This window comes from Sturnus vulgaris, chromosome Z, assembly GCF_052056855.1.
Source record: "Sturnus vulgaris isolate bStuVul1 chromosome Z, bStuVul1.hap1, whole genome shotgun sequence".
NCBI classification, from domain to species: Eukaryota; Metazoa; Chordata; class Aves; order Passeriformes; family Sturnidae; genus Sturnus; species Sturnus vulgaris.
In genome coordinates, this window is record NC_142283.1 from 61,537,147 (window position 1) to 61,558,180 (window position 21,034).

General features: G+C 34.1%; 1 protein-coding gene across 2 annotated transcripts in view; it reads right to left on the reverse strand.

Moving 5' to 3' along the window:
• The window catches only part of CWC27 (CWC27 spliceosome associated cyclophilin), a 97,206-nt gene that overhangs the window by 20,013 nt on the left and 56,159 nt on the right, over window positions 1-21,034 (reverse strand). For both annotated transcript variants that reach the window (XM_014881396.2, XM_088156092.1), the window contains one exon: window positions 8,975-9,072. In XM_014881396.2, coding sequence (XP_014736882.1) covers window positions 8,975-9,072 — 98 coding nt within the window. The remainder of the gene's footprint in view (window positions 1-8,974; window positions 9,073-21,034) is intronic.

The following is a 21,034-nucleotide window of genomic DNA, read 5'->3' on the forward strand; positions in this document are numbered from 1 at the left end:
CACAGTTTTCCTCTTTTGTAGGCTGAAGTAGCCATAAATCAAGTCCTTGATTTTGCAATAGGGAAAAAAAACCCAGTAACATTCAAATTTGGAACACAGTCCATCTTGTCAATCAGGAAAGAAATCTTTTTTATATAACAAAGTAATATATGGATGAGTGCAGAGTTCCTCTTCTTTGTCTTTTTTTAACAGCATCTTCATAGTAGAGTATTCACAGTCCCATTAAATTATTAATGAATAAATAATACATTAACAATTTAATGGGACAAAAACGGAACTGGAAAATTGATCAACACCATACTTTCACATTATTTTCTTTTTCGTGAATAGCATTAAGACATTGTATATATTGATTTAGTATACTTTAAATTTATGTACACATATTTACACAATTGTTATTCCTGGTAACAAACAGAAGTATAAACTCCTTGGATGTCCATTGCAAAAGATGAACAGAAAACATTTTTGGAGAAAGCCATTTCAAGAAATTTCAGGATATACTGCCTAGTGAACTGCAAATCTAAATGAATCTGTTGCTATCAGGTTTTTTAGATGACTGCCGACAGCTATACAGAAAAAGTTTTTGATTCCAAACTAAATTTCCCTTGTAGCTCAAGTTTTCTATGAAGTTTATAAACACAGTACTTTGTAATAAAATGAAATAAATTTGTAGTGTTATATCTGCATATAAAATATTTGTTTACATATTTCAACAAATAAAATATCTACTTTACTTTTTATCTAAATTTTTACGTTGCATTTAAACCCTTTCTACCCTTTAAAGGGTACCAAAGAAGATAATCAAACATAGTTAGTACCATTCAGAGCTGGATTTTTTTGCCGTTTTTCTGTTGATATATTTGATATAACCATAAACACTATGACAGGCACCAGCAAGACAAATACAGAAAAATCCATCTTCCAGAAGAACCAAAATAGATAAATGCATACACACACATTTAGGATGAATAAACAGCTACATGAATGAAATAAAATCTGCCATAAAATCTCATGTAGGATAAAATCAGATGAACTGAAAATCAGAGAAGTTCAAGAAAAAAGTACCATACATTATGACAAAGCCCAGTATTTCCCCCTATCATGTAAATCTCTTCTACTAATAAAAAATCCCATTTTTAATTCAAACCAACCCCTTGTCAAAATAATGCATTACTTTTTGCATAAATGCATGTATCCAAAGTGTTGACTATCTGGAACCAATGTAATATCTTCTCTTACTAACATTTAGCCCCTAGATAAATAATTTGAAGTACAAAACCATCCACTTCCTTATAAAAAAAAAAACCTTTCCAAATATCACCAAAAGGTGACATTTACCTAAATGAGTGCTTTGAAGGGAATTGCATTTACCCTATGATCAATATAATTGCCCACCTACGACAAGCAAAAGAACTGAGAAGAGTGTTCTTCAACATGAATAAAAATGTCAGTCACAAACTGGCCACAAACATTTAAACCTGGAATCCACCCTTTGATATACATATCCTGAATTTAAGGATGCAGTCCTTAGCCATATAGGTGTTTTGACTAAACTTTAGTTTCATGTAGTGCAGCTCAAATATAGTTCTCATACAAAAAGGGTAAAATTCCCCTGAAGTTGTGTGTTTGTGTATTTTTACCACACTCCTATGTGTGCCACTTACTGTTAATACCAGTAATTTAAATTTCAGTTAAAGCCTTCTTTTGAGATTACTGTTTCTTGGGTGTTTGCTTGTCAGAGGTTTTCTACTCCTCAGCTTCATGCTCTCTGCCTCCTAGGAAAGCCTTTTCATCACTCAAACAAAAGATAATCAGATCCACTTAAACAAGCTTCAGACTGAGTCAAACCAAAAGAGCTGTGCCCTTGTATGCATAATATTTTTGCATCTTTCATTAAAATGACTTTAAAACATGCTTATATTTCTTCATTAAGTCTTACAACCTATCACACAACATTTAAAGCAAGCAACAAAACAGGAAAGATTCTCAAGAGCCCCCAAGTCAATGGGTTATTAACATTTTAGAATTTGAAAAGTCTAATGATTACAAAACGGCAGAGAACTTTTTAATATAAATTATATATTCAGTTTTTGAATAAGAATTATTTACTAAAGTTACTTTGTGTCTGACTGGCAATTAGCAAGCAAGGAAAAAACTCCAGAAGAGAGACTTCGTTGGAGGAAACCTTTTTAAATGTAAAAATAGATTGCTGCCTGCTACTTCATATCTCCCAGTCTGCAATCCAGATTCCCTGCAAGCCTTTTGCAGCTGAATTGAAAATAAGAGGAACAACAGCACTGTATGATGGACTTGACCTATATATCAAGCTTGACAAATTTAGGTCCAGCTTGCTGATTCAGAAAAAGGAAAAGGATTGTGACTTTTTATCAGACTGTATTAATCTCCCTAATCTAAGAGAATTTATTTAGACAAAACTTAATGAAAAATGACATGGTTATACAGAAGTGAAATAACAATTACACTCAATTTTGGTATCACAAGATGCAGAAGATAATTTAAGTTACAGTAATCTTGCAGACTTGTTCTCTAGGAGGATCTCACCACAAAGTGTAAACAGCATGAAGCAAAGAATGTCTTCTTTAGTTTGAACCAACTGTTGTGCATGTTCTGTTCTGTTAGTAAGGATGGTGAGGGGGGAAAAACCAAACCAAACCAAACCAAACCAAACCAAACCAAACCAAACCAAACCAAACCAAACCAAACCAAACCAAAAACCTTCCTTAATGAAAATGCATTTCATCCTACTTTCAAAAGAATATTTAAGTACATTACTATTTATGTAAGCTAGCTTGAGTTACTACCAAGAAAATCTTCATCTTACTGTGGCAAAATAATGTAAGTAATTTACTTTCTTTCAGGCAGATTATTCTATCCTGAAATTATGGCCAATACAAGCCAACATGATGGTATAATCTAACCTAAAACCTTGGGTTTGGGTCATGGTTTACAATGATAGTCTGAAAATAAAGAGAAAATTCTTATGACTTTAAATCAGAAAGGAAGAGATTGATTTAAAAAAATATGGAAGACCTTATTTTGTTCACCCTTAAATAAGGAACAGTTCAAATTATGTCAATTTTTAACTACAAAATGGAGAAGTGTAACAAAGGCATAACTTGATTCAAGGGCATTAAACTGAAATGAGTGGATGTTTTAGGGATAGATCAATTCCTAATATGAAGCGCAGCAGAAATGAAAGCTTGATAATTTTAAACTTAATTCCTAAAGCATCTGGTACATTTATCAACGTAACAAACACTCAAAAAAAGATGTATCAGAAGTGCTCTGTTTTCAAAATTTATCTGCAATTTTATCTTCCACCTAATGAAACTAAGAAATAGGAATTCTAACTCAGCTGCCTGTGGTAGATCAGAACAGCATGATCGCTGCTTATGCTCACATTGATATTGCTCTTAAAGACTGGGCTCCATTTCTAGCACTGCAGGTAGAGTACCTTTGTCATAAGAAATCCACCAATTGTGGCACAATTATGGTACAATTTCACACAAATACAGGTCTCAGAGTATGCATAAAATTTTCCACAGCACAAAATTTCTTTAACAAACCTTGTAGTAATTACTGTTCTTCTAATTAGGAGCTATAATATAGAGTATAAAATTCTACATATTTAATTTCCTTTTAAGAAAGAGATAATGAAGCTGCGCATAAAGATTTGTTGGAAAAGGAAGGGAATTTGGTTTGGTGAAAGTATTAGCAGAAACACACACGAAGGGTAGCAACAATACATATTGTGACAGAGAAAAACACATGAAAATTTAGTGTCACCATAAAAAACTGAGAACATATAGGACTGAAAAGGATAAATGAAAGACTTACGATTTTTCTTTAGTGAGATACAGCCAGCATTAAGATTTTTACACACACTTAAGTAACTTAAACATTACAAAACATTCTTAATATGCTAAAGTAATCCCATTAACTATTGTAATGCAACTTTGATATGTAATCGTGAGCTTATGGAGAACTGAGGTAAGATAAAAAGAAGAATGTACAAAGATGCAAATATAAAAAGGCATCCCAGTTTATTTAGGAGGGTTTGTGTATGTTTGAAATGTGGTGGGCCCATACATTTTCTTCAGTATCCAAAATGTATTCTTTAGCAACTCAGATGACACATTTCATATGGTAAAAGACCTGGACAGAAAATTTGGACAGAAATTCCAAGAAGTGCATGGCAGAGCTAGACTAAATACCAAAGGGGAAAAAGCCTCAAAAACTTCTTGTTAGAAGAGACAGAAATTATGATTGAATGTTTTGGTGAATTAAAATAAGAGGCCTAAAACACATTCCTGTATTAGTTCAGTATATTCCACTTTCAGCTCATCAATATTCAGTTTATATTACATTCTTTTGGAATTGTAAAGGTATGCAGCACTCATTTTGAAAATCTCACTGAGACTGAAATCTTAAAAAGGGAAGTTGTTTTTGCTCCAAACCAAATAAAATCCTCATAAATTACAAAAGAAATTCTAATATGCCTTAATATTTCAAGAATTAAACCAGAAATCCTATCAGAAGTTACAAATACAGAACTTAAAGAGACATATTGGATAATTAAAAACCAAGACAAATAACTCACTTCTTCCAGAATTAGGAAAAAAAAAATATTACAGCTTTAAATATTATGTGTCTGAAACTTAAAATATAGTTAAGCATAAATTAGTGTAAAAATTAATACAGCAGAAAAACAGTATGAAATAATTTTATGCTTGAGAGAATTAGTTACATCCTAACTAATATTTTCCTAGGACTAGTTCTACTTATGGTTTTCTTTGCACCTTCAAGAACTGTTCAGTTAATGTTGCTATAGCTCTGGCCTGCCTAAGATCCTAAAGAGCCACTGTTTGCCAAGAAGTTAAGGTAAGAGTGTGGAAATATTTTGCAACTGTGAAAAACTGAATAGATTTGCTTACAGACTGAGCTTCTAGGGTTGGACTGACTACTGGATTTTCAGTTTGTTACAGAAAAAAGCAACAGTTCTAGAACAAACTTACTAGTTCATTGATCCAACTCAAATAATAAAATCTTACAAGTAATACCTAGAGCTTCAAAACACTTATTTGAAAGACCAGAGCAGATTTGCAAAACAGTGTGAACTGCAAGTTTCTAGTAAACGCTTTCTGAACTTTGGTAGTTTTTAGGCACGTGGTCCTAGTCTAAAATACAGTTAATTTTCAAATGTTGGTGGATTTTGAGTACATGCTTAAGGTTATTATTAAAATCAAAGCTGGTTTACAGTGAGGTTTTGTCTTCTTTTCTTCTGCAGAGAGACAAAAGGAAAGAAGTATTCACTTTAGCAGGAAGGGAACTGCATAGTGATGCTAGCTATTAGGAGATTAAATGTAAAATAAATGTAAACAGTGGGAGAAAACAATGTTTTGTAAAGATAACACATTCCAGGTGGATACTTTGATACAATGTAGCTCTACTGTATATACTGAAAAAATCTTCATACTTAATGCATTTATGCTGCAAAGTTCCCAAACCATTAAAATTTGGATTTTGTTATTTTCAGAGTGTTCTGAAGGGTGCAAAACCCTATTAAAGTCCCAGACTTCAAGAAAGTATTTTTTTTAATATAAGACTGGGCTTAACTCTTTCAGTGCTCCTGACCCAAAATTTATAATTACCCAAAATTTATAATAGAACAGAAATAAAACATAATGTTACACTGGACTCCTCCCTTGATTTTGAGAATTTTCTAAACATTTCAATCATTTGATTACCATGTCACAATTAAAAGCAAAGCATAAAATGCCTCGGTACTACATGCCTCAGTAGAACTTTTACCCTTGAATGCTGTTTTCTACATTAGTTGTTAGATTTCCCTGCTCAGATAGTGTTTTACAGCTTTTCTGTTTTCTCATGTATGACAATTAAACTTCATCGTTCACAGATTATTTGTCAGTTTACAAAAGTATTCTAGCAAAAACCCTAAAATACTATTTCTTAAATACTACTACTATTTAAAACCGATATATAATTAACTGGGCAGATGCTATACGTCTGAAGCAGATTTCACTGAAGTACATTCCCAGATTTACTCTGCAGAACTTTGGAAAGTGTATCTTTTTTGAATATTTGACCAAGTACTTCAAAATGCTGAACTAATTCAGCACTCAAATGATAGTGTTTGATGTAATTTCTGGCATCACTACAACAAATGTCACATGAAAGAAAAACATCTTATTTAAAGTAAGGTCTTGACAGCAGTCTGGCATAGTCAACAATTCTATTCACAAACTGGAAGACTGGTTATAATCAAACACGTACAGAGGGAATTATTTTTTTCTCTGACCTCTTGAAACAATGTAAACACATTTTCACTCTCCAGTCTTTCTTAATTAATCTAATCTCCAAATACAGCAAAATATTAGGTAAACATAATATGAACAATTTGAAGAAATTATACTAAATGTGATGCCAATACTAATAAAAATCTGTGCAGTAGACTTAAAATAGATGTGTCATGCTGCTGATCCTTCCTTAGCATCCTCTCAGAATAAGACCCAATCCTGTCCAATATGACCTAAGTCTTATTCTCACCGTTCTATGACCTACATTGAATTTCTCCCATTATGGTTGCAAGTTTTGGCTGAGATGAGTGTTTTTTAATCAAGCACAGAACCACATTAATGTGGTTTATGTAGCCTGTGAACTAACATTTTTTCCTAATGCAGCCAGCTCAAAGGATAGGCAGACACAATGCAAGTGTCTGCACCATCTGCACAGGCATACCTGATACAGTATGACACAACTCACTCCCCATCCTACACTCCCCAAGAGGATAGGCAGAGAACAATGGAAAAATCTACTGCTACTTACACATCAACTTCCTGATAGAAATACTTTTAAAATATGCGTAATTTCTTATACATAAACTAATTTGGAATAGGGAAACTATTATACATTTAGAAGACTGTCTTCCATGTTAATAGCTCTACTGTACTGACGAAAATTCAGAAATTTTACATTTTATGTATATAAAATGACTAAGTGCTTTTAACTTCAGGGCGAAATTACTTATTCAGCACAACATTTCTACTTCTGTTAGAGTTCATGATATTCAAGATAAAGTCTATTCAGAAAAGGTCTATTCTATTACTCCTCAGCTGTAAATTGTGTTTCACAATAAAGGTATGCTTCATTCCTTTGACTTGAGATTTCACCCTTCCATTCCCTCCCCTACATAAATTACACCTATCTTCAGGTATCTCCTAATAAACCTGTTCAAATAGTGTTCTGCTAGTTTGGAGTGGTTTTGTCCATTTTTATCAAACTGTTCATTGTCCATTTTGGTGGTATAATACTTGGAACTGAGTGCAATAATACAAACATACTTTTACAGCTACTGCATTTGTAGCAACAACCAAACAGTGACAGCCACATCAGACTGTATATTCATGTTCAGTTTGTTTTCTAGTACAGACCTGAAATTTTTCACTGCATTTTCATAAATAATTTTATCCTTCACTATTTGCATCTCATTTAACATCCTTTCAATTTTAGAACATGTTTATTTTTAAGATTTTTAGTTAGGTACTCCACTGACTCTTTCAATAGGTTCTTTCCTGCCATCCATCTTTCTCAACAGGTACTGGAACAGACCCCCTCCTATCACAAAAAGGAAAGTCAAGATTAATCAAGATTATTTTTACCATTAGCTGTAACCTGCAAATTTTCAACTGATTTATGGCCTGCCTACTATTTACTTAAAAGAAAATACAAGGCCCCCACCAACCTTGGAATATAAGCTCCCTTTGCTTGAATAAAATGTATCCTTCCAAACTGTACCATAGTAGTAACTATTGTAGTAAGTATTACTTTAGTCTGTCACTGTAAAGGTGAATTTCCTCAAATTACGAAGTCCACTGCACTGACTGGCACCAGAACAGGGATACGTTTAAGCCATAGTGTAAGAACTGCCATACATGGCACTATTCAATATAAATTATCATATATGTACATAAGGACTACACTTTACCCTTTGCTCTACATCTACTCACAGTTCTTTTTTTACACGGCTAGTGACAGCATTCATTATTTTGCCAGTGAGAGCTTATATTAATTCAGTGATTACTAGAACACTTTCAGAATCAGCAATTTTTAACATTTGGTACCAGGTTTCATATACAAATTCATGATACTGTATTTTTTATTTTGGCAAAATGCTGCTGATCAAAATCACCTGTTATTCAAGAGAGTCCTGGAATTTTTCTAAAAATTATGTTATACTTTCTATCACTCTTGTAAATTATATGTTATCTGAATTTTTAAAAAATGTTTTATATTTGCTTTCATATTTCTATGGTATTGAGAACTGAACTAAGAATCCCTCTAAAAGTGTGTCTTGCAACCCCAGAGTGTGTAAAGACAATTTTAATTTCTTCAGTTTGGCTAATAAAGGGTAGTTCATACTTCTGGACTAAAATGTGCACCTTATATGATATTATAAACTTAGCAAATTATGCACGTTTTAAAAGAAACAGAATATAAAAACTATCCGACAAAGAAGTGGGCAGCTGAAGATCCCATTTTGCTAAGGTTTAAGGAAAACAAATATGGTAGTGACTTTCTGAATTTGAGTTCCATTGGTGTCTTATGATACACAAAAGTTGAAGTCAGTAGCTTGGAGTTCAAAGTCATCCATCTGCATTTAAGAACTTTTCCAAGTCAGAAAGTTAAAAAGACCTTGCAAGTCACAAGGTCACAGCAGGGATCTAACTAAAGAACACTTAGAAGTAGCAATACTACCTGATTTGAGAACAAATGCTTCCTTACATACTGGCATCATTATACTACTACCATCTCTACGGAAGGAAAAAAATAAACCTCATTTCAACAACAGTCCACATTTATGTACATAAAACACAAAACCAAAAAACCTTTTAAAACCAGAACATTAACTGGAGATCTACACAAAACCTCTTACCTTCTTTCTCTTTGGGTCTTAAAGCTCTTTCTTCTTTTTTGTGCTTTGCTTCAAGCAGTTCTCGTTTCAGCTGTCGGGCTTCCTTCCGTAGCTCCTCACTGCAAAAGAGAAATATTACAAGAATATAATCTTCTGAGATGTACAACCACTCATAAGAAACAGAATCAAAGTTAATGGGCAGCAGATTTTTGATACAAAGGGAAGGTATGGACTCACTGATGCTAAGAACATAGCTTAAAAATCACTTAGGACCTCAGAAAGTCCGTATTTTCATTAGGAGTGATAACAAAACAGCATTAGCAGACATCTTACTTTTAAGACCCTATTAGAAATATGTTAAGGAAATGAATAATAAAACAAGGAATCCCCACTTGAATTTTAACATTCTAATTAGCCATGAGAACCATAAAAAGAGAATCTGAAACAGAGGTACTGCCAAATAAATACTGCATTTACTCAAGTAATATATCTTAGAATTTTTCCTGGATTTTTCAGTTGGACAAGCAGTGCAGTTGTTCGGTGACAAAGCCATTAAATGTATGTGAGCATATATTATTAGATATGAAAATTAATTTCATTCTACAAGTACCTCATGTGATAACACTAGAAAGAAGAAACTAAAATTTGCAAATCATTGTGCCAATATCAAATTAAATATTTGTCTTCACAGAATCACAGTTTGTAAGGGACCTCTGAAAACCAGACAGTCCAGGTTCCTTGTTCAAATGAAGGCCAAATACAGGAGGATGATGAGAGCACTACCCAGTCAGGCTTCCAATATCCAAAAATGGAGACTTCAAAATGTCTCTGGGCAACTACTTCTTAACCTCCCTCAATGCAAAAAAACCGCACTTCTGTAAATTGAATTTCAATTTTATTTCAGCACATGCCTATTTGTGTCCATCTAACGGTTGCCTATGGAAAAGAACTGATAATTAATTCAAATTTTTCTGATGGTAGAATTTGTATTTTGCGCTTTTAAATTTTTTAGATTTTAAATTCGGCTCTGATTGATTTAAATTTCATTAGATCAATGAAGTGCAGAAATTATTACAATGCAGGAACATGACATGTAAGCATTTTCCTGCAGTTGTTTTATATACCTTAATTTTAATCTGTATTACCACTACTGACTACACCCTTTTCTAAGCAAAAGACCTGGAACTGTTGGAGGATGACTACTTATGATTTTCATTGTCATTTGTACGTATGCACAAATACAGAATTTGTGAAAAGCACTAGCAAAGAAGACTATTGCTGTAAAATTATTCAGTCAACCACATCAGGAGGTATTTATTTTCAACAGCATGGCAGAAGCTACACTAAGCAAGATTATAGCTTTTACAAAAAACTACAGTTCTACTTTCCTACCTGGAAAGAAGATCATAGGGGAAAAAAGAGATAAAGAGATATTTTTAATCCAAATATCTCCATTGCTTTTCTATAATTGGGAAATAGCACTGTAAAAAGCTGCACTACAATACTATTATATTTTACTGCAACATTTTCTTATTGAAGTTTCACAGCAAGAACAACATATGTCAATAAAAGGTTGTATGTTAAAAATATTTAGAGTGCCAGACAGTGACAGCAACACAGAGAGTGGGTTACAAATGGCACTTGGGAATAACAAAGTCTAGCACATCTGAAGTTTCCTGTAAGGGAAACCCACTTACTCCTTCTCTTAGTTACCTAAACACTATTGCAGCATGAACAGTGAACTAGCTAGTGACAATTATTCAGCTCCCCCAACCCCTCATTTTCTCCAGTTGAAAGAGGCTTTTGTACAGAACACAGAAAATCTTAATTCTTAGAAAGTCTAACTCAAAAATATTCCTTCAAGCCCTTTCTATGATCAGTACTAGGTCAATAAACAACTTTGATACTTGGTTCTTTACAGACTCCACACTGTGCTTTATTTTATTTTTTTTTTTATTTCTAGGCTCACTTTGCCAAATTAGGTTGGTGAGAAAGGCAATCCAAAAAGGCTTCATGCTAAAGAGGAAGCTGGCTGATAGGAAAGCCAAACTACATTCACAAACCACATTCACTGGAACAGAACTAGAAATCTCTCCTGACCTTGTAAACAGGAAAATGTCAAACTGGTAGGGCAGACCAAAATCAAAGTAAGGGACTAGTCTACCTGTCCCTTTCATCTTTGAAGCCTAGGTCTCCGCATGTAATAAATCTGGATTCAGGTTTCACAAAACATCAGTTAATAATCAATTATGTAAGTGCCTGCTAGCCCCGTAAAGTTTCTATTCCTATAAAAGCAGAGCTCTCTACTCCATCCTTGTCTCGCTGCTCCCTTGATTCCACAGCTACACTGCAGCAGACTCTCTCTTCCTCTTGCTTCCTGCTTCTTCCTCTTTTTCCAAGTTTCTGCAGCCTGGAAGCTGTACTTCTGCTCTGTACATGCAGAGATACTGCCAGAGCAGATGTAACACTCCTCTGCAGAAGGCTGAAAAAGACCTAGACAAAGGGTTTGTAACTCCAGAATTTTCCGATTCTACTCAGAACAATACAATTATTTTATTAAGACAATTTATAGTGAAATAATTCTAAGATTCCATTTGAATTCCTGGCTTAGCTGTGCCTTGGTTTGATAAGACTGTGAACAGTAAACTGACAGGAACTCCAGGAGTTAAAAACTGTAAGTACTTAGGTAACTCTGTGCTGAAATCTAGTTACACCCTAAAGACACCATGTATGGAGAAGACATCAGCTTTCCTAGTAAACTGCTTGAATGCATAATCAAGAAAGAACAACTCTACATTGTTAATTTTGGTCACCACTCTGGCTTCTCTTTAGCAGATTAATTCATACTCTTTTTAAAGAGTCATTTTTAAAACAAAGAATGCTCTCCTAATATTCACTTTAATCACTTCTGTCTAATCCAGAACTCCCTGCAGTATTTCCTCAGCCCTTCTGAAAACGGAATTCGGCATTAGATGCACTGCTGGGTTGGTTGCAGCTTCCCGTATGTCTCTGCTGATGGTGTACTTGGTTCCTAACTCAAAAAGGAACATAAGGGCATCACTGCACTGAGCACTCATTTTCCACAATGACTCTCAATTCACCTCTTGGTCACTTCTCTTCAAAATGTCATTCAGCAGTTGTAATAACCTGTGGCTACAGTTTCCATTTTTGATTTCCAGATGAAAAACATAGCATTTAGTTATATTACAAAGATATTTTTACTGTATTGTGCAAACTTAGGTATTAAATTAAAATTATTTGTAATACTCTGTTCACATGTACTTTATCAATTTATTGTAAGGTCTTCTAAAAAATAAAAATAAGATTGTCACTGGCTTTCAAATAAATGCTTGATACAAATCTACCTGTACAATAAGTAAAGCAGAAGCTCAGTTATTACTCTAAATCAGACAGTTGACACTTTCTGAACCTGTATCATATAATTCCCTGCCTCCAGTTTTCCCAAAAGGCAATACAATCTACTACCTACAAAATCACATTAACAAGCATTAATTTCAACTTTGTAAATTTATTTTTTTCAGAAGAGTGTACCAAACCATTCTATTATACCTGGTTAGGAGTGAAGGAAAGCTAACTTCATTTCTCTGTATTCTACCTATCCTACCTATCACTAAGACTAGACTATGAAATAGTAGTTCTGGTCTTTGAATTCTTGTAGATTTCTAACTTCTATTAAACTGAACACTAGTAAAGCAGAAAGCATTACGTTTTCACCAAAGTTCTTATACTTAAGTTAGCTAACCCTGTTATCTGAAAATGCTTAGTCTTAAAAGAGGGGGGAGGAAGTGCTTGAGAACAGTTCTACTGAGAAGGACTGGGAGGTGCTCATGGATGAAAACATGGACATGACCCATAAGTGTGCACTCAAAGCCCAGAAAGCCAGCTGTGTCCTGAACTGCATCAAAAGCAGTGTGGCCACCAGAGAAATGGAGGTCATTTTCTGCAGTCATCTTCTTAACAACATATATTCCACGCTTCAGCTTTCTAATATGTATATATACTATTTTTCTTCTGTATTTTAGCTCAGAATAATACACAGTTGATAAGAAATAAAGTCAATTGGAAATTTAGCCTAATATTTTAGGTTAAATGATAAAATTGTTTCTAAGTGTCATGTACTGAAGATATTCTTCGGAAAGTAACTAATGGTCTTCTGAATTTACAAAGTAATTTTTTCGAAAAAGAGAAGCTCTGTATTTGACTTCACTTTGGCAAAAAAAAAAGAGAACTGATTACAGAAATAAACAGTAATTGTGACTGGTGTAAGTGACCATATGATCATACTTGCTATGTATGAGTCCAAAACCACTCCTCCTTCTCTACATACATATATAAACCTCTTTGTACTTGTAGGATTCTGCACGCATGTATATAAACTATAACTACCTGTATTTATTTAAGCATACCAAATCTCTAACAAATAAAATATATATTATACTATTGGAGTCGGTACGTCAGCAGTTTCTCTGAATCCTTCAGAGAGAGATCAGAGTGCAGGGATTGAATTAAAGCCTTTGGATGGATTGAAGTATGCTAAGCCTCTCACACATAAGGCAGAGGTGAAAGTTTAGGTTTTAGCATGAGTGACTAAGCAAGTAGATGGAATGAGTAAGTGAGTAGATGGAGTGAGTAAATAAGTAAGTGCAATAAGTTTTAAGTGCTTTTAGTAAGTAAAAGGCTTTAGATGCCTGAGAAGTAGTACATGTTCTAGTGAAGGTTGAAAAACATACTAGTGTTTCCTTAGAGGCTCCAAGAACCTAGCTTCAGACATAATAGAGTTAGAGTTAAGGATAGTGCTTACATTTTTCAGTAGAACAAGATAGGCCATGAACGTAGTTTATATGTAGCCTGGCGTGCTAAGAAACCAGAATTCTAATAGGTTAAGAAGTAGCGGTCCGAGCCTGCGTTTTAGCTTGCTCGTAAGTTTCTATAAAAGAATATGCTTAGGGTGAGCTGGTGCTTTTTGCCATTGCTTTTGCTCTGCTTTTGTTCCTGCTCTCACACCACCGTCATCAACACCAAAGAAGACAGGAGATGCCCAGCTTCACTGGCCCTGCTGGGACCACCAGGAGCTTCTGCTTCTGTTTGGGACTCTAAGCCAAAACTTAACGTGGACTTTACTATCTGTGACTTTTGCTTTTGAGACTGATGTGCTTCTGCAATAAATAACTTTATAGCAACTGTTAGCTACTTGGCTTTTTGAAAAACATAACCTGACAGTTGGGTGTCTAGAGCACCCGGAGGTCAAAACCTCACAATGCAAAGACACAAATAAGACCTAGAGAGGCAGAGTATGTTATTAAACTGTGATTTAGGGAAAAAACCAGCTGCATATATTCAAAACTAATTCAGCTATTCCCACCTGCTGATGACAAACCTCAGAAGATGCTAAAATTCATTTGATGCCATATTCGAATCACAAAGTGCTGGAAAACTTTGCATACTATGCATTTCCAAATTTACCCCAACTCCAGTCCAAACTTCACTACAATTTGGAGCATTCACTACTCCCTCTCTAAACTCCATATAAGATCCTAGAGAGGTTCAAACTCCTTGAGGTTACCCTAGCACATAGTCATTCACTGATCTGGTAAAACCAATATTAAATAAGACCGCATTCTTTCAAAACTTAAGTATTTAGGTGGTGGCAAAACAATACAGATAGCCTCAAAGAGCATTTACTGAGCTAAGTGTAAATTTATATTGGAGGAACTATTCAGAGACTGAGCAACTAAAAAATTTTGCTGTCTTCATCACTGGTCCTGAAGGCTTTCTGAAACGCAAGTCGTAGTTGAAACAAGAAGTAATTCAGGGAAGTGCTGTAGTAATGATTGAATTACTATTTTTGATGGCATACCATGTTATTTTCTTTTCTCCTTTTTTAGTATTATAATTATATTGCTCATATTTTTTTAAAGACAATTTATTTTCATTTGCTATTGCTGTCCTCTAATTCAGTAACATCAAAAGAAAATTACTAACTGGTTATCCTAAAATGGTAACATTATTTAGGAAGTGTTGTTCCAAGAAAGCATATCCGAACAAGGAAAATAACCCAAAATACTCTTATTAATTAATAATATTAATTTTAAACCCATTTTAGAATGTTATAAATAACAGAAGTATGCCAAGATTGTTACGTAATTTTTACACAAGCAGAATCCTGTAACATCTTAATAAAATAAAATAAAATGAACACTGAAGTACTTCAACTCTGCTCACGTTAATTTCATAGCAGAAGAGATGATTTAAATTCAGTTTAAATAAACCGAATAAAAATCAAGCTATAGTACAATATCATCCTTTCATCATGTAAGCTAACAGCATGGAAGGAAGTCCTGCATTCAATCCTCTCCTGTTACAGGCAGTCACATCTTTCCCCAAATGTATTAATTCCATTAAAAGCACATTTTATGTTCTCTTTCTTATATTTAGCAATTATAATTTTCAACACCCATGATTTATATGGAAAGATCATTCTAGAACTGACAAGCAGGCACCTTAATAATATCAGAGGCAATGAGAAAGAATCTCTGTTCAGATAATAGCTTTGTTTTCTGCTAGACACTCTTGAAAAATGTGTCATACTCTGAGAGCTCCAATTCTATGTTAAAACACAAATAGTATTTCCAAATAGAGAACCCCAATGATAAAACAAAACACTATAAAATGTCATGTTTGCACAACTGACTGATTTGCAGAATGTGTGGAATAATCAAGGTGAATGTCTGGTCTACACTGTGAGTTCTGAAGCCTTCTGATATTCCCCTTCTGCTCCTTGGGGTATCTGCGAACATGCAATTCTTGGAATGGATAGCAAATTCCCCATTTGGCATGTACAGCTAAGACTTTTCTAGGGTTCAAGAATCTTAGTTTTGTCTGGATTGCATTACTGTTTGTCTCTGGTGCTGCAAGAATTTTACAACTGTAAATATGAGAATAAAAAGTATGGATTTGGAATATGCACTTTGTCTTTTTGCCAGCCTGGTTTTGCTGTAGAAGTCAGGGTTTTATCTGTCTGTTTTCTGCAAATGGTGTATTGCAGCTGTATCTCAAATAAGATGATGATATAAAAATGGTGGCAGACATATTCAGCAGTCTTGACATTGGAAAACTGCAGATAAAATATTTTAATATAGCTGCTGGATCGTGTACGGCCACCTGTGCTAACAGTAAGGCTGACAGTTAATGACATGTTGACTTTAGCAGTAGCTGGTACACTACAATTTGCAATTAGTACTGTAGCTCTTGTGTTTTACAAATAAAATGTTAAAAAATTCTGCACAGAATGAATTTATGGATGAAACACCAGCATTTACATATTTTACCTAGGAATTATTTCAGTGATGAAATCTAAAAGGACTGGCATGTTTATTAAAGACTACACGGGCAACTGTTACTGTCTTTTCATTACCAGAAACGTTAAGTGTAAACACATGATGTGCATCACATCACTATCACTTCAGAGAACTGACACTCTATTTTAATTATACATACTGGACTGCAAGTTACGTGGTATGCCAGCAGTCCCTATATTGTGCAGTGAATTCACAAAGGCTGAAACTCATGAAGAATGTTACAGTTTTACTCTACTGGGAGCAACTCAGCAAACAGCAGAGCCCATAAGCTGAACATGAAGTACAAACTTGAGCAAGAAAGAAACTAAAGGACAGGCAATATATTTTATTATGGTTACTAACACAGATGTAGAAGGAAAAAACCCCACAGGTTCCAGGGCACACAAGCTCGTCTTCAGCTAGTTTATTTTTCTTCCACAGTTTGCTTAATAAAAGGTATTAGCTTTCACTATAAACTTTCTTTGCTTACATTGTTCAGCCACCAGTTACACTGCCAGAAAATGCAGATGTATGCATTAAGACATGTATAGAAGCATATATCATACATCACATATCATATATTAAGGTTGATTTTTTGCATTATCTGGACTTACAATATTCACAGAAGATCCTCGAACAGATAGGAGACCCTAAATTTTCTCAGTTTAAGATGAAAACTTAACTGCTTACCACAAGAAAGTTAACAACTGTTAAACAAAACAAGAAAAAGTGGAGCATCTCTCTTCCAGACCAATGCTATATTTATCTGGATTGCAAATGCCCAGCTTAATGCTTGATAGAAGTAGGTTGGCTTTTTTTGTTGTTGTTTTTTTAATAACACACCACATTACAGACCAATAGAGATTTTGCAATGAAGAAGTTGTCCTCTTACTCTGTCACTTCTGAAGGATGGCCTGCAGGAGGAATTTTTGGTTTTGTTCTTTACTGTATGATTCTATGACTCTTAAATTTCACCCTATTTCTATCATTCAAGTTTTTGAGAGTATACAATTTTGCGTCAGGATATTCCTATCTCATTAACATTACTTTCCAACTTTATAGCATTTACAAGCTTCTGGTAACAAAGTATGGTGGGTTTTTTTTAGCATTTAAAGTATTACCAAAAATCTGGAATGAGAACTAGCATATAAATTTGACTCAAAGCAATAGCTTTCAACATAGCTTTCGTTCTCTTCTTACTTATTTTGTATTTCCCTCTCTTTAATTTTAACCATCTCCTCCAGATTCATCCCAAATAAATTTTATCATTAATATCTAGCCTGGAAAAAAGCTTACTGTGGTTCAGGAAATACCTACAGGCAAGTTAATTTATCAGAATCTTTTTTAGTAAACCAATTCAACATGTTTTTTTTCTATTAGCCACTAACAAGCATCTTTAATATTCTTATTTTCATACCTAAATCATTGTTTTATATTGTTCTACCATTTTAGGGGAAGCAAACCAAATCTGTAACTTGATATGAAAGCTTAGAAGTGTGGTTTCACCAGAAAAGTCAAACAGGTTCTAATATCTTAGATAAAAGCGATAAATGCTTTAGAAGCAGCAAGGGTGTAAACCAAAAAAATTCCAAAAGTATTACTTGCAATGCAAGACTCACAAAAAATGGACCAGAAAGACAAGCAATTAAATAGTGTGACTAGCAAGTAGTAGAATAATTTTTAGAAGAATTTTGCATCTGTAAACCTAAAGCTAGAGCTGTCAGAATAGACTGTAAAAGGTCTTATGTTAGAAGGCGTATTAAAAAGGCTATGATGAGTTTTAAAGAGGAAACAGCTGAACGTTTAATGCTAAAATGATTGAATTAATTAAAACAAGAAACATAAAAGGAGGAAGAGGTCACTAGGTCATATGGGATTAAAGGGAATAATAAAATAAAATAAAATCACTGCTGATCAGATAAATGATTGATTTGTGTCAGCTTTCTCAAAAGAAGATTCTAGAGAGATAACTCTCTAAGAACCTGATCTGATTTGGACATAAAGATAAGACCAGAGAGAGCAGTGTCAGAAAGGTAAATTTCAACCAACTTTAAGTGTGATAAAGCTCCAGAGTACATCCTCAGGAAGGAACTCAGAAATGACTGTTTCACTAACTCACCTTAAAATCAATGTTGTACCAGATGACAAATCCTTTATCTCTAGAACAAAAGGGATGTCCAAGGACAGTGAACATCGTGACAGCTTGTTTTAAGTAACTAATCAAGTAATTAAGTAAAAATCATCTTGAGCAGTGAGTCTCTAAGTTTTCTCACTAATCCAGTAGTTTAATTCAAATGTACTGGTGAAGGGGTGAATGAAAAAAGTCATGCTCATGAACAAGGTGAACAGCTTTAGATACTCAAAAAGCCTATACAATAAGCCTTTTAAAAAGAGACAGAAAATGGTGAAAAGTGGTTTGAAAATAAAGAGTGAAAAAAATTGACCAGACTAAGACAAGAATAAGCAATCACCTTTCAGTATAACTAGATTAATACTTCAAGTTAAATATTCTGAATAAATGGAGTGAGATGCATTTCCAGAAGATCCAAAAATCAGGAACTCAGCCAACCCCAGACAAAAAATGGTGATTTCTCATGGTTTTAGCTCAGGAATGGAAAATGGAACGAACAGGTTCTCAGAAACTCTAATTAAATTATCTTACAAAACTGCAGAATATCATGCAGAGTGAAGTCCTTCTACTCTTTACAAGGACTATTACTCTAAAGTAACAGAAAAAGTTCATGAAAAACAAGTAAACTTTACTAGTAACACCACAATGAAGATCTCTACCAATTTGCAGTTGTGGAAAACAACAACAGAAAATGCACATTTGTTAAGGGGAATAAACCAAGAATTATTATAGTGGGTCTATAAGAGACAGTCCATTTAGAATACTATAAAAGAAACCGAGTATCTCATGCCAAAATCACCAACACAGTAATACAGGAAATTCTAGAAAAGATGACAAAGATGCCCCTCATGAAAAATCACCCCCGACATGCAGATTAATAGAAAAGGATTTATTTATTCCAGAAGAAGATGAGACAGAGGAAACATGAAAAAGTGTAGTAAAACCACAACTACTGCAAACTTTTAATATCTAAGCAATGAGGCACTCAGTAATATCTCGGTAATTTAGAAAAGATAAAGTATTTTTCACTTTTCAGATGAGACCACACAGCTTATTTGGGATAAAAAACCTTCACATTATTAAAAGTATGTCTGACATAAACATGAAAACCAGGAACATCTATTTAGAACAATTACTGCTAAAAATGAATTTCAGAAGAAACAGAATACTCTGTGTCTTGGGACCATCCAATTACAAATCAGCTTATGGGTACTGCTGATGCATTCCTTTCCCAATTCTCTGAGGCCAATGGTACTGGCCACTGACCAGACAATTCCACTGGCAGATTCCTACATCATCAGTGGAGGAAAAGACACTTCAGACCATATTCAGCATATACCAAATGGAGATTTTTTTCTCTGTAAGTCTGACTCTGACTCCATTTTATGAAAAGTGTCATCAGTGCTCATGATTACCTAATACCAAGATATTTGTATCAGCACCAAAGTCTTCAAAAGAATATAATACAAGGAATGAGAGGAATAGCTTTCCATATATTTTAATACTGGTATACCTTAGGTTATTTAAAACACCTAACTGGACAGATTAAACTAAGAACATAATATATGCCAATTATATATCACCATTTCTTGGAAATTGGATAAAACACTTGCTCTGAGTTTTGCCTGCTGTTTCCCCAACATCTGATAAAAATTTTTAACAGATGGAAATGATTGCAAAGTGAACAGCACTCCCTTCATGTTCTCTATTCTGCTGATTTAATCACAAACCCACTGAATCTGATAGTAATGAAACAATAGACTTGTTGCTGATGAGATCACCAAATGGCTTTCATAAAAACCTATCAGAAACTGTAAAATACAGTCACTACAGACATACAGTTATTTCCTGATCTGCCATATTACCTGTCAATACAAAATAGCAAATTCTATAATAGAAGCAATGTTAAATAAACAAATTTTATTTGCAATTAGATTGAAGAACCATATTAAAAAAAGAATTTTGCTAAAAATCTTTCAGAGTTAGCTGGCCTAGACATTTATCCATTTTAACATTCTTCCCTATCACAAATAGCAACATTATTCCTGAATAAGTTTTCCCTGCAGTCTCTATACAACAGCTATTTAAAAAAACCAAATTAGTTAAAATGATTTACTACTGCAGACTACAACTAGGAACTCTGAGTACACAGTAGTAGTAGTTCTAATAATGTAAAAAAGGCTTGAAATTAAGTATGTCTTGAGGTGCCCTCAGGATCAATGCTGAAATGTCTAAAAAATCAGCTAAACATTCTACAGAACATAACTAATGTAATCCTCCACAAGCAACTAGTTTTCCTTCTTTTACTAACACTTGAAATGAGTAGATCTCTGAAGAGAAAATAATTTAATTTTTCCCAAATGCCAACTTTAATTGGCAAATTAAAATTTACAAAAATTGCTTTTATGTACATAAAAATGTCATCAACTAAATGCCAGTTTAAAGAGTGTCTGCAGAATGTTTCAAGTCTAGAAACAAACACTGAACCTCACTCAAAATAAAAAAACCCTCCTTCCAATAGTACTATTTGAGTCTCAAAGAATCCAACAGGGTGATTCATCCAGCCTGGGGATCCTCCCTGGCTGCCCCCTC